The following is a 14897-nucleotide window of genomic DNA, read 5'->3' as shown; positions in this document are numbered from 1 at the left end:
AGTTCAAGCTGTTTGCTACTCCATTTGATGTGGAAGTGGACATTGCATCAGTAATTTTTCAAATGGAATTGATTGAGATGCAGTGTGACGACATATTGAGATCAAAATTTCATTCTGAAGATGTGTCAGTGCTTGACTTCTACAGAAAATATATTCATCCAAGTGGGAAGTATCCTAACTTAGTGGACCATGAAAAAAAGATGGCATCATTGTTTGGCAGCACTTATCTTAAATAATTGTGAGCAATTATTTTCAAAAATGAAACACACCAAGAACCATTTGAGAACAAGACTTTCTGATGCCCATCTGGATAATGTCTTGCTCTTGGCATCAATATGTCTGACACCCAATATTGAGAAGCTTTCAAGCAACAAACAGTATCAAGTTTTACATTGATTTATTGACTGTTTGCATTAAAATTTTCTTTTTCTATTATACTTAATTTACCACCATTCAATGCATCATGTTCATATGTTTTATGTTTAAAGATTCTTTGTGTCCTTTTAATAGATTCAAAAGATGCCTTGATTGAAATAAACTGCAACTAAACTGAGTTCTTTGATTACTAGTTGGCATCCTTGGTTAAGCACAAATGATTTTCTAGCAAGCGTTCTTGATTAATTTGAGGCAAAACATAACTAGATGTATTCAAATAGATAATTCCCATATTTCAAGTTTTTTAATGGCATTTATCTGGCTCACCATCTGCTCATTAATATGCGATCTGGCCCACAGAGGCAAAAAAGGTTGCCGACCCCTGTCTTCGACTTTGCTTGAAGTGTGCTATAGTCGTTGAAAAGCAACTTGACATTTCTGTATTAGAGAGATCAGGAGAAATCCGGACTGAAGAAATTGTGTTATTTGTCACTGCTTTGAATTAGCAGTTCCTATTTTTTTCTTACACTGTACATAGTCAAAATTCTTTATAGTGTTCATGTAATGGCCAGAAAGTGGGGGGGGGGGGGGGGGCTGGGGAGGAGATTTGGGAGTCAAGGGGACGGTAACACAAAGTTTGGGAACCACTGCCCTAAACCTATGACATTTAGTTCCAATCTCACTCAACCTCAGTGGAAAAAGCCTGCTTGAACTTATCCTATCTATACCCCTCATAATTTTGTAGAGCTCTATCAAATCTCCTCCCCCGCCCCCCCCCCCCACCATTCTCCTATGCTCCAGGGAATAAAGTCCTAACCAATTCAATCTTTCCCTATAACGCAGGTTCTCAAGTCCTGAATGGGAATGTAGAAGGTATGATATTTGTGTTTTCTTATGCTCCCTCAGATCCAGAGTAACAATTATTTTGTTCTGCTTTACACTTGTGTACAGGAAATGACATTAAAGAATCTGGTTTTATGATCAAGTGTGCAGATAACACAAAGACTAGTGATGACTTGATCAGCCTCAGTAGTCTTCATATGGAGAATGATATTCATCAGTGAGTAAAATAGGCAAAGAAATGACAGATGGAATTGAACCCTGAAACATGAGAAGTGATACATTTTGGGAGGATTAATAAGGCTACAACATTACACAATCAACGGTCGGGACCCAAGGAAGCACCGAGGGAAAGAGGGACTTTGGCAATACAGATCCTCAAAGGCTGATGAGATGGTTTAAGAAGGCACACGCTAGCTAGGATAGAATAGAAAAACAGAGAGGTCTTGGTAAGTTATTGGTTCCACCACAGCTGGAGTATTGTGTACAATTCTGATCAAAGTCTCAAAGTCGTGTTTATTGTCACCTGCACAAGTACACGTGTGCACAGGTGCAATGAAAACTTACTTATAGCAGCAACACAGACACAGAGCATCAGATAAGCAACACTCACAAAAAACACAAATTAAACATCAATTCTACATGATTTTTACAAGAAAGAACGCATAAGCAACTGTTGGACTGGAAAGGGTACCAAGGAAATTCACCAGGATGTGGCATTTCTTATCAGGAGAACTGCACCTGCAGGGCCATGGCATTGTCAATGATCCCTCCCAACTGTCCAACAATCTCAGGAGGTACCATAGCATTAGGACAAGAAATGTTATGATGGGAAACAGCTTCTTTCCCCAGGCTGTTAGATTAGTTGTTTCGTTTGGTGGTACACATGTGTACGGTTGTGTGTAAGTTATATGTACTGTGTTGTGCACCTTGGTCTGGAAGAAAGTTGTTTCATTTGGTGGTGTACGTGTGCACAGTTGTACGCGGGCTATATGTACTGTGTTGTACATCTTGGTCTGGAAGAAAGTTGTTTCGTTCGGTGGTATACATGTGTACAGTTGTACGCGGGTTATATGTACTGTGTTGTATACCTTGGTCTGGAAGAAAGTTGTTTCGTTCGGTGGTATACATGCGTACGGTTGCGTGTGAGTCATATGTACTGTGTTGTATACCTTGGTCTGGAAGAAAGTTGTTTCGTTCGGTGGTATACATGCGTACCGTTGCGTGTGAGTTATATGTACTGTGTTATGTACCTTGGGCTGGAGGAAAGTTGTTTCGTTCGGTGGTATACATGCGTACCGTTGCGTGTGAGTTATATGTACTGTGTTATGTACCTTGGTCTGGAGGAAAGTTGTTTCATTCGGTGGTATACATGTGTACGGTTGTGTGTGAGTTAATGTATTGTGTTATGTACCATGGTCTGGAGGAAAGTTGTTTCCTTCGGTGGTGTACATGTGTACGGTTGTGTGTGAGTTATATGTATTGTGTTATGTACCTTGGTCTGGAGGAAAGTTGTTTCGTTCGGTGGTGTACATGTGTACGGTTGAATGACAATAAACTTGAACTTGAAATTCAGTGTTTCAGTGATGAGGAGAGACTGGATTGTTGGTTTTCTTTGGAGCAGAGGAGATTGAGGGAGGATGTGATTGTGGTTGAAGGGGGAAAGAAAGCGAACTTCACCTCTTGGCAGCAATAGACAGATGGCAAACAGTTAAGGGGTATGAGATTCAAAGGGTATTTGGGGAAGAATATTTTCATTCAGAGAGGGGTTGGAATCTGCTGCCCAAGGGGGTTGTGGAAGCAGAGACTTTCACAATATGTAATAAGTCATCAGACTGAGCACCTGAAATGCCAAGGCCTTAGAACAGAGAAGAGTACAGCACAAGAACAGGCCATTTGATCCACAATATTGTGCTGAACCAGCTAAAAAACAAATCAAAAACATTCAAACACTAATCCCTCCTACCTACACCATGTCCATATCCTTCCACCTTCCTTACATCCATGTGCCTGTCCAAACATCTCTTAAAAGCCTCTGATGTATTTGCCTCTACCACCATACAAGGCATCCACAACTTTGAGTAAAAAAACATACCCCTCACACTCCCCTTGAACCTAATCCCCTCTCACTTTCTCAATGCATGCCCTCTGGTATTAGACATTTCAATCCAGGGAAACAGATACTTACTGTCCACTCTATCTATGCCTCTCATAATCTTATAAACCTTGATCAGATCTCCCCTCAGCCTCTGGTACTCCAGAGAAAACAATCCAAGTTTATCCAGCCTCTTGTGATAGTATATGCCCTCTAAACCAGGCAGCATTCTGGTAAACCTCTTCTGCACCCTCTCCAAAGCCTCAACATCCTTCCTATAGTGGGGTGAACAGAACTGTATGCAATACTCCAGATGTGGCCTAACCAGAGTTTTATAAAGTTGCAAAAAATCCTCCTGACTTTTGAACTCAATGCCTCGACTAATAAAAGCAAGCATTGCATAAGCTTTCTTTAACCACCCTATCGATCTGTGTAGCCACTTTCAAAGACCTATGAACTTGGACTCCAAACCTCTCTGCTCAGCAACACTGTTAAGGATCTTGCCCTTAACAGTGTACTGTCCCCTTGCATTTGCCCTACCAAGGTGCAACACCTCACCTGTATCTGGGTTAAACTCTATCTGCCACTTCTCTGCCCATATCTGTAACTGATCTATATTCCATATGCTGTATTCTTTGCCAGTCTTATACACGATCCACAACTCCACCAATTTTGCTGCTATCTGCAAATTTACTAACCCACCCATCTAAATTTTCACCCATGTCATTTACAAACATCACAAGCAGCACGTATCCCTGTGGAACTCCACTAATTACAGACCTCCAGCTCGAATAAGTCCCTTCAACCACTACCTTCTGTGCACTAACCAGTTCTGAATCCAAACATACGATTTGCCGCAGATCCCATACATCTTACTCTTCTGGATTAGCCTCCCATGAGGGACCTTGTCAAATGCCTTACTAAATTCCATGTAGACAACATCCACTGCTCTACTCTCATCACCTTGTCAAAAAACTCAATCAAATTGGTAAAGCATGACCCGTCACACACAAAGCTACACTGGCTGCTCCTAATTAGGCCATGGGATCCCAAATGCTCATATATCCTATCTCTTAGAATTTTCTAAAGCAATTTCCCTACCACTGACATGAGACTCATCAGCCTATCATTCCCAGGATCTTCCATTGTTCCCTTCTTATATAGAGGTCCTCTGGGACCTTGCCTGTGGCTAGCAAGGACACAAAGATGCTTGTCAAGGGCCCAACAATCTCAGTTTTTGCGCCCTTCAATCATCTGGGATAAATCCCATCAGGCTCTGGGGACTTTAATACTTATTAGGAGGCACTACACTTCCCCCCCTCGACAGCTAAATGCCTGACTGTATTTATACACTCAGTACTGATCTCCTGGTCCTGCATATCCTTTTCCTTGGTAAAAACTGAAGCAAAGTACTCACTAAATACCTCACTCATATTCTCTGCATCCAAGCAAATGTTCCCCCCTGTATTTTTGAGTAGTCCCACCCTGTTCCTGGTTATCCTTTTACTCGGAATGTGTGTATAGAAGGTTCCTTAAGGTGGTTATAGCCGGGGTGGTAATGGGACAAACTCCCACTACCTATTAAATGCTCCCAATGGCGCGCAACTCAAACAGCCTCTGACAACCAGGTCCAGCTCCTGGCCTTCCTGTGTGGCTGAGCTATTGAGCCTGGTAGAACCGTTTCCACCGACAGGAGAAGGGCAAAGGCAGGTTACTGGTGCCTTCAAACCAGTCGCTTCGGGCAGATGGGGCTCATTAGCCGTGGTTGGCAGCTCAGCTACAAGGAAAACTCTCATCTCGAACCTTTGCTACCTTGTGGCTATACCCACTCATGGGAAGGCTTCAGAAATAAAAGCCCCAGGGAAAAATCCAGAGCTGGAGTCCTTAAGGCAGTCCTAACGTTGAGCTGAATGTTGACTGACAACTCCTGCGATGCTGCTGGTACCAAACTGTATGGATCTCTGCCGTTCCTTTGGGTTCATCAGATGTGTGGAGAGGGAGAGCTTTCTACAGGGGCAGTATGATATGGAGAGCAAGCTCGCTGTCCATATTGTACTGCCCAGGCTTGTGTATCTAGACAGCAAGGATGTAACATCCATGGTCAACCCTGACCGACAGAGGCCCTCATGTATAGAATGTCTTGGGATTCACCTTAATCCAACTTTCCAGGGAGTTTTCATGGCCCCTCCTGACTTTCCTACATGCCTTCTGTAATTCTTTTCTGGCTTCTTTATACACCTTGAGGCTTTGTTTGATCTTAACTTCCAAAGGTTACATAATTTTCCTTTTTCTTCTTGACTAAATTCATTACCTCTTTGAACATCCAAGGTTCTCTTATCTTTCCATCCCTATCTTTCTAAGAGAAACATACCTTTCCTGTACTCTGTGCAATTGATCTTTAAACATCCCCCACGAGGGATGTGACTTGCCAGAGAAAAGGTGTTCCCAATTAATGCTTCTTAGTTCCAGCCAAATGACCTCGTTATTTTCCCTACACCAATTTAAAACTCTCCCACAAGGACTGTACCTATCCTTATCTATTGCTATCCTGAAAGGTAAGGAGTTGTGGTCACTGTTCCCCAATTGCTCACCTACTGAAAGGTCAGTCACCTGGCCAGGCTCATTACCCAACACCAGGTCCAGAAGAACCCCTCCTCTCATTGAACCAACCATATATTGATTTAAGAAACCTCCCTGGATACACTTAACACATTCTGCTCCATCTAAACCCCTTACACTAAGAAGGCTCCAGCCTATATTAGGGAAACTGAAATTCCCCATGACAACAACTCTATTATTTTTACACATTATCTTCATTTGATCACATATCGGTTCGTCAATGTCACAGTGGCTATTGGGGGGTCTGTGGTACAATCCCATCAGTATGATTGCACCCTTCCTATTCCTGAGTTCCACACAAATAGACTCGGTGTCTGAAGGAATGGATTCAATGTTGTTTACTGTCATTTCTGGTATAAAGTGTAAAGGCGAAAGAAATAATTATTACTCCACATCCGCTGCAGCATAAAAAAAACACAAAAAGATAAAGACCACAATAGTAATAAAAATAATACAATAAATACCAATACAGGTCAACAGCTCGAAAATGGCGAGAGTATGTGTAAGTGCTTGCAGGGAGAGGAAGGGCCAAATAGCCTGTTTCTATGCTGTGGAAACCTAAAATCAATTTCAATCTTCGACCACATCAATGCTGCCCTCTCATGCATTGCCTCCATTTCCCACCTGTTTGTCCTCACCCCAACCAGAACAGGGACAGGGTTCTTAACTACCTCCTCACGAGCCTCCATATCTAGCATATTATTCTGTGCGCCTTCTGCCATCTCCAACAGGACCACACCACTAAGCACATAGGGTATTTCCCTCCCCCCAACTCTCTGCTTTTGTCTAAGAGACTCCCTTGTCCACAAATCCCTCTCCACTGATCTCCCTCCTGGCACTTACCCTTGCCCAGCAGGACAAGTGCCACATTTGCCCCTACACCTCTTCCCTCACCACCACTCAGGGCCCCAAACAGTTCTTTGAGGTGAGCCGACACTTTATCTGTGAGTCTGTCAAGTTATCTGTTGTATCCAATGAAACAACTTCTACATTCCACGCACCTTCGCTCAGTCCCCCACAAAAGACAGGATCTCCTGGTGTCTATCCATTTCAATTTGACTTCCCATTCCCATCCGACATGTCAGTCCATGGTCTCTACTTGCACAATGAGACTAAAGTCAGGTTGGAGGAGCAATACCTTATATTCCATCTGGGTAGCCTCCAACCTAATGCATGAACATTCATTTCTATAATTTTCAATAATTTCACTCCCACCTCTCTTCTTCCGTTCCCTATTCTGGTTCCACTCTCACCCCTTCTTTTCCCCTCATCTGCCCAAGACCTCCCTCTGGTTTTCCTCCTCTGTTTATGTTGGTGAACATCTCCAAGAGGATCATTGTTTGGGGGTTTGCGTGCCTCAAGGACTGAGAGCTATGTTGCCTGGAGTCCATGCTTCATGCTTTGGCTTTTGGTAGGGGACATTTACCCACTTACACCTCTCATAATTATCTTTACTTCCATCTGATTTTCTCCTGGCCGCTGCAACTCCAGAGGAAACAACATGCATTTGCCTAATCACCCCTTACAGCTGCTTGGTACCAAACAAGTTAAAGTGGAGAGGTCAGACTGAGTGTCATCCAGTTTCAGGGCTAACAACCCTGACTGGTCAAACAAAACTATTCAGGCAACATCAATGAAGAATCCTTCTGCATCCGAGTGTGACGATATTCCGGAGTCTCCATCCGACACTTGTATGGCTGACAGTAGTGAAAACCAAGAAGAAGCTGATGACATGGTGAATGAAACTCCGTACACTGCCAGAGATGGAGGGACTTCATTACTGCCCTAAATGCCAGCAGTGTAACGGGCAGTTAGTAAAACAGGTAGACAGTCAGTTAGAACCAGACTCAGGTTTATTATCACTGACATTGTCTCGAAATTTGTTGTTTTGTGGCAACAGTACTGTGCAAGACATAAAATACTCCGATGCTATGAAGACAGATAGATAGATACACACAAAATGCTGGAGGAGTTCAGCAGGTCGAGCAGCATCGATGAAAATGAATATTGTCCACATTTCCATAAGACCATAAGACATTGGAGCAGAATTAGGCCATTTGGCCCAAAAAGCCTGCTCCTCCATTCAATCATGGCTGATCCTTTTTCCCCCTCCTCAGACTCACTCCCTGGCCTTCTCCCTGTAACCCTTGATGCCATGTCCAATCGAGAACCTATCGAGTTCTGTCTTAAGTACACACAATGACCTGGCCTCCACAGCTGCCTGTGGTAACAAATTCCACATAATTCACCAACCTCTGGCTAAAGAAATTTCTCTGCATCTGTTTTAAGTGGATGCCCCTCTATCTTGAGGCCGTGTCATTTTTGTCCTAGACACCCCCACCACGGGAAACATCCTTTCCACATCTATTGTCTAGGTCTTTCAAAATGTGAAAGGTTTCAATGAGATTCCCCCCCCTTCATCCTTCTAAACTGCAAATACAGACCCAGAGCCACCAAACATTCCTCGGGTAACCCTTTCGTTCCCAGAATCATCCCTTCTGAAAATCCTCTGAACCCTCTCCAATGCCAGCACATCTTTTATTAGATGAGGAACCCAAAACTGTTCACATTACTCAAGGCGAGGCCTCACTAGTGCCTTATAAAGCCTCAGTATCATATTCCTGCTTTTGTATTCCAAAGCTCTTGAAATGAATACTAACGTGGCATTTGCCTTCCTCCTCACCGACTCAACCTGCAAGTTAACCTTTAGGGATGAGATGAGATTACTGGGCGCAAAGAAAAGACTGGGAATATCAATAACTGTGGCGCTTCTCTTCCTGACGAACTTAACGTATTCTACGCAAGATTCGAACAGAAGAGGAGCGTCCCGCTCCCTCTGGATGAACCGGACCTGGTGGCATCGAGATTCATCGCCACTGAGGAGGACGTTAGAAGGGCCTTCCTGAAGATAAATCCAAGGAAGGTGACGGGCCCAGATGGCGTCCCAGGACGGATTCTCCGGGACTGTGCTAGCGAGCTAGCTGGAGTGTTTGCTGACATCTTCAACTGCTCCTTGCTTCAGTCTAAGATCCCCTCGTGTTTTAAGAAGGCAACGATAATCCCAGTGCCGAAGGAGAGCAAGGTAGCATGCCTGAATGACTATCGACCTGTGGCTCTGACATCAATTGCTATGAAGTGCTTCGAGAGATTGGTTATGACACACATCAACCACAGCCTACCGGTCAACCTCGACGCTTTGCAATTCGCCTACTGGAGCAACAGGTCAACGGCAGATGCCATCTCTCTGGCCCTACATTCCTCCTTAGAACACCTGGAGAATAAAGATGCATACGTAAGGCTCCTTTTCATTGACTACAGCTCTGCCTTTAATATCATCATTCCAAATAAACTGATTCCTAAGCTCCGGAACCTGGGCCTTAGCACTCAGATCTGCAGCTGGATCTTCAACTTCCTCACAGACAGGACCCAGGCTGTAAAAATAGGGGACAAGCTCTCCTCTACAATCACTCCGAGCACTGGTGCCCCACAAGGCTGTGTACTCAGCCCCCTGCTGTACTCACTGTACACCCATGATTGTGTAGCAAAGTTTCCATCAAACTCAATATATAAGTTTGCTGATGACACTATTGTAGACTGTAGCTCGGGTAATGATGAGATTAAGTACAGAGAGGAAATTAAGAACCTGGTGGCATGGTGTGAAGACGATAAACTATCCCTCAACGTCAGCAAGACGAAGGAATTGGTTGTTGACTTCAGAAGGAGCAGCGGACAGCACGACCCAATTTACATCGGTGGTGCGCAAGTGGAACAGGTCAAAAGCTTTCAGTTCCTTGGAGTCAATATCACAAATGACCTGACTTGGTCCAACCAAGCAGAGTTCACTGCCAAGAAGGCCCACCAGCGCCTTTACTTCTTGAGAAAACTAAAGAAATTTGGCCTGTTCCCTAAAACGCTCACTAATTTTTATAGGTGCACCATAGAAAGCATTCTTCTAGGGTGCATCACAACCTGGTACGGAAGTTGTCCTGTCCAAGACCAGAAGAAGCTGCAGAAGATCGTGAACACAGCCCAGCACATCACACAAACCAATCTTCCGTCCTTGGACTCACTTTATACCGCACGCTGTCGGAGCAGTGCTGCCAGGATAATCAAGGATACGACCCATCCAGCCAACACACTTTTCCTCCCTCTTCCCTCTGGGAGAAGGCTCAGGAGCTTGAAGACTCGTACAGCCAGATTTGGGAACAGCTTCTTTCCAACTGTGATGAGACTGCTGAACGGATCCTGACCTGGATCTGGGCCGTACCCTCCAAATATCTGGACCTGCCTCTCAGTTTTTTTGCACTACCTTATTTTCCATTATTCTATTTTCTATTTATGATTTATAATTTAAATCTTTAATATTTACATTTGTACTAATTTTTACTATATTCTTAATATTTAATATTTGTAATCCAGGGAGTGGGAAGCGCAGAATCAAATATCGCTGTGATGATTGTATGTTCTAGTACCAATTGCTTGGCGACAATAAAGTATAAAGTTTGGCACAAGGACTCCCAAGTCCCTTTGCATCTTAGATTTTTGGATTTTTTTTCCCCATTTAGAGAATAGCCTGCAGATCTATGTCTACTACCCAAGTGCAAGATCATGCATTTTTCAAATTTGTACTTCATTTGTCACTTTCTTGCCCATTGTCCTAATCTAAGTCCTTCTACATCCTACCTGTTTCCTCAACGATACCTGACCCTCCACCAATCTTCACATCATCTGGAAACTTAGCAACGAAGCCATCTATTCCATCATCTAAATCATTGATATACAGCATAAGAAGAAGTGGTTCTAAGACTGACCCCTGCAGACCACCACCAGTCACTGGCAGCCAACCTGAAAAGGATCCTTTTATTCCCACTCGCTGCCTCCTACCAATCAGCCAGTGCTCTAACCATGTTAGAAACTTTCCTGTAATGCCATGGGCTGTTAACTTGGTAAGCAGCCTCACTGCGGCATCTTGTCAAAGACCTTCTGAAAGTCCAAATATACATTTACTGCATCCCCTTTATCTATCCTACTTGTAATCTCCTCAAATAATTCCAACAGGTTCCTCAGGCAAGATTTTCCCTTAAGGAAACCATACTGACTTTGTCCCATCTTATCCTGTGTCACCAAGTACTCCATAACCTCATCCTCAACAATTAATTCCAACATCTTCCCAATCACTGAGGTCAGGCTAACTGGTCTATAATTTCTTCCTTTCTTAAAGAGTGGAGTGACATTTTCAATTTTCGACTCCTCTGGCACCATGCTAGAGTCCAAACACTTTTGAAAGATCTTTACCAATGCCTCCACAATCTCTACCGCTACCTCTTTCAGAACCCTAGGGTGCAGTTTATCTGGTCCGGGTGATTTATGTACCCTTAGGTCTTTCAGCTTTTTGAGCACTTTCTCCCTTGTAATAGTGACTGCACTCACTTCTCTTCCCTCACACCCGTGATTATCTGGCACACTGCTAGTGTCTTCCATGGAGAAGGCCGATGCAAAATACTCATTTAATTCATCTGCCACCTCATTGTCCCCAATTATTATTTCTCTAGCCTCATTTTCTAGCAGTCCTATATGCAGTCTCATCTCCTTTTTATTTTTTAGATACTTGGAAAAGCTCTTACTATCCATTTTGATATTGTTTGCTTGCTTGCTTTCGTATTTCATCTTTTCCCTCCTAATAATTCTTTTTGTTACTCTCTGAAAGGTCTTAAAAGCTTCCCAATCCTGTCTTCCCACTAATTTTTGCTCTGTTGTATGCCCTCTTTTGCTTTTATATTAGCTTTGACTTCCTACCCCTGTCAGCCATTTGAGTATTTCTTTGTTTTTGGACACAACTATCCTGCACCTTCCTCATTTTCCCCAGAAACTCACGTCATCGCTGCTCTGCTGTCATCCCTGCCAGCATCTTCTTCCAATTTACTTTGGCCAACTCCTCTCTCATACCACTGTAATTACCCTTTCTCCACTGAAATACTGCTCCATCAGACTCTACTTTCTCCCTATCAAATTTCAAGTTGAACTCAATCATATTGTGACCGTTTCCTAAGGGTTCTTTTACCTTAAGCTCCCTAATCACCTCCAGTTCATTACATAATACCCAATCCAGTTTGCTCATCCCCTAGTAGGCTCAATGACAAAATGCTCTTAAAAACCACCTCGTAGGCAATCAACTCACTCTCTTGAGATCCATTGCCAACCTGATTTTCTCAATTGACCTGGATGTTGAAATTTCCCATGATTATTATAACATTGCGTTTTTGACACGTCTTTTCTAGTTCCTGTTGTAATCTATGGTCCACATCCCACCAGGAATCCTGTTGAAGGGAATTTGCCCGAAACATCGACTTATTCCTTTCCATCGATGATGCCCAACTTACTGAGTTCCTCCACAAATTGTGTTACTTAAGATTCCCACTATCTGCAGAATCTCTACAATCTTGTTTTAATAAAATCTCTGAGGTTGAATTGCACTTACATTAACGCGAACTTGTTCCACCACGTTCAGTTCTTCCAGACTCAGTGGGTGCTCTGGGTCATTGATTGATCTGATCAGATGTAGATGTTAAGGAGCGTTTGATCAAAGAGAATCACTCAACAAAGTCAATCTGTAAGAACTACTGATACCTGCCTTCAATAATGCCTCTCCCCTCTTTAACCTCTCTTATCCACTGGCCCTTTAATTCCTGATCTCGCCTCAAACCTCTGCCTGGGATCTCAATCCCCTGTGATAGTCTCCCACACAGAACACCAAGTTTCTATGCTTAGGTTGGGGAACCTGTAGCTATGAATCCCAAGGGTTGGGTTGTCACATCTGCACCCTTCTCCATGGGGAATCCCTCTGCCCCCAACCTCTCTCCCATGGAAAACCCTTATCCTGACCCTTCACCCGGGGAAAACCTTATCCCGACCCTTCACCCCGGGATCCCCTTACCCTGACCCTTCATCCCGGGATCCCCTTACCCTGACCCTTCACCCGGGGAAAACCTTATCCCGACCCTTCACCCCGGGATCCCCTTACCCTGACCCTTCATCCCGGGATCCCCTTACCCTGACCCTTCACCCGGGGAAAACCCTTATCCTGACAATTCATCCCGGTATCCCCTTGCCCTGAAATTTTTATCCAGGAGCTTCCCCGCCACCTCCCGGCTCGGCCGGGTCCGGATATCGAAGACCTCCCTGCCGTCGATGAGCTCGGCCTGCCGCTCGTCCTGCTCGGCGGCAGTGACAGGCCGCTCGGCGCTCCGGCTGAACACCAGCGGGTTGGCGTTCTCCAGCCGCAGCCCGCCCGCCATGCCGCCTCCCTCTCCGCGTCGCACTTCCATCTCCGGGTCACGGGGTCGCTGGCGCCGGGCTCTGGTTGGCCAAACGCGAGGGGCGGGGCTGGGTTGCCTCGGCTGTCAATCACAGTGGGACCGGGCTCATTCATGGCACTGAGCGCGCCCATGGGTGGGAACAGAACAGAAACTGCATCAAACTCAGCCATAGGTGCGGCCACACTGGGATGCCTGAAATCCTAACACAAATACTCAAAATTTACCCACTAGAGACGAATGCACGATTAACATCGGAATTCTGACCTGGATATCACTTTAAGGATTCTATCGTATTATCCCATATTCTCGTTATTTATCGCTACTTATTGATATTTGTATTTGCATAGTTTGTTGTCTTCTGCATTCTGGTTGATCTTTCATTGATCCTGTTATAGGTTTGCCACAGATTCGCTGAGTTTACTAACAGAGAAATGAATGTCTGCGTTGTATGCAGTGACATACCTACTCTGATAATCAAGTTTGCTTTGAATTTTATCGTCACATTGAAGAGCCATCAGGTAATGTCGGAAATCCGTAAAATCCTAGTTGGACCACACTTGGAATATTGTGTTCAGTTCTGGTTGCCTCTTTATAGGAAGGATGTGGAAGCTTTAGAGGATGCAGAGGAGATTTACCAGGATTCGGGAGCGTGCCATTTGAGGATAGATTGAATGAGCCTGGGCTATTCTCTTTGGAGCGAAGGATGGAGAGATGGGATTTGGAAGAGGTGCGTGTTCGGTGCTGAGCTGTGCCCACAATTCTCGGCAATTTCTTGCGGTCACGGGCAGAGCAGTTGTCTTACCAATCGGTAATGAGCAAAGATAAGAGGATTCTCTGTACGTAAACGCAGCCAGCTCCACTCCGGCCACAACTCTCTCCACTCCATCGTGGACATCTTCAGGAGGCACAACCCATCATTAAGTACCCTCACCACCCAGGCAGGACATGCCCTCTTCTCCTTACCACCGTCAAGGAGGACGTACAGGTCCCTGAGGACACACACTCAACAGCTTCTTCCTCTCCGCCCTCAGATTTTTAAACGGACAAATAACGCTGGGTCATTGCCTCAGTATCTTCCCATTTTATTCGCAATTCATTTATTTTGTAAGTTATAATAATTGTATGTCTTTGCACAGTTCTAATGGCGCAAAACAACTAATTTCCATGACATATGTCAGTGATATTAGACCTTCCGTTCAGTATTAGTGTGATACAAGGAACGCGCGGAGCTGTTGGGTCTGTGCCGCTCGGTTTCCATTAACGGGAGGAGCGGAGCCTCCGCGTCCCGTCCCGCAGAAACGGGGCAACGAGTATCAATAGCGGTCCCGGCCCGCCAGAGGGCGCAGCGACTCCACAGAGCAAATGAGGCGAGAACGGGGGAGTCGGTGAGAAAGGGGATGGGTTTGTGAGAAAAGACAGGGGGTCTGCGAGAAATGGGATCCGTCTGTGAGAAAGGGTGTGGGAATGTGAGAAATGGGATGGGTCTGTGAGAAGGTGGTGGGTCTGTGAGAAATGGGATGGGTCTGTGAGAAGGGGGATGGGACTGGGAGAAAGGGGATGTAACTGAGAAACTAGGTGGGTATGTTAGAAAGGATGTATCTGTGAGAAAAGGGATATGTTTGTGACAAAGGGGATGGGTCAGTGAGAAAGAG

General features: G+C 44.7%; 1 protein-coding gene across 1 annotated transcript in view; it reads right to left on the bottom strand.

Annotated features, from left to right (window-relative positions):
- Nucleotides 1-13267, bottom strand: part of ciao2b (cytosolic iron-sulfur assembly component 2B) — a 34804-nt gene extending 21537 nt beyond the window's left edge. The window contains exons 1-2 of the mRNA XM_072279990.1: nt 13098-13267; nt 12408-12487 (exon numbers count right to left, since the gene is read on the bottom strand). Coding sequence (XP_072136091.1) covers nt 12408-12487; nt 13098-13254 — 237 coding nt within the window. The 5' untranslated portion in view covers nt 13255-13267. The remainder of the gene's footprint in view (nt 1-12407; nt 12488-13097) is intronic.
- Between the last annotated feature and the right edge of the window lie 1630 nt (nt 13268-14897).

The sequence above is a fragment of the Mobula birostris genome, chromosome 15 (assembly GCF_030028105.1).
Source record: "Mobula birostris isolate sMobBir1 chromosome 15, sMobBir1.hap1, whole genome shotgun sequence".
Classification (NCBI taxonomy): Eukaryota; Metazoa; Chordata; class Chondrichthyes; order Myliobatiformes; family Myliobatidae; genus Mobula; species Mobula birostris.
Note: the sequence above shows the minus strand (reverse complement) of the source record. Positions and strands in the feature narration are given on the sequence as shown.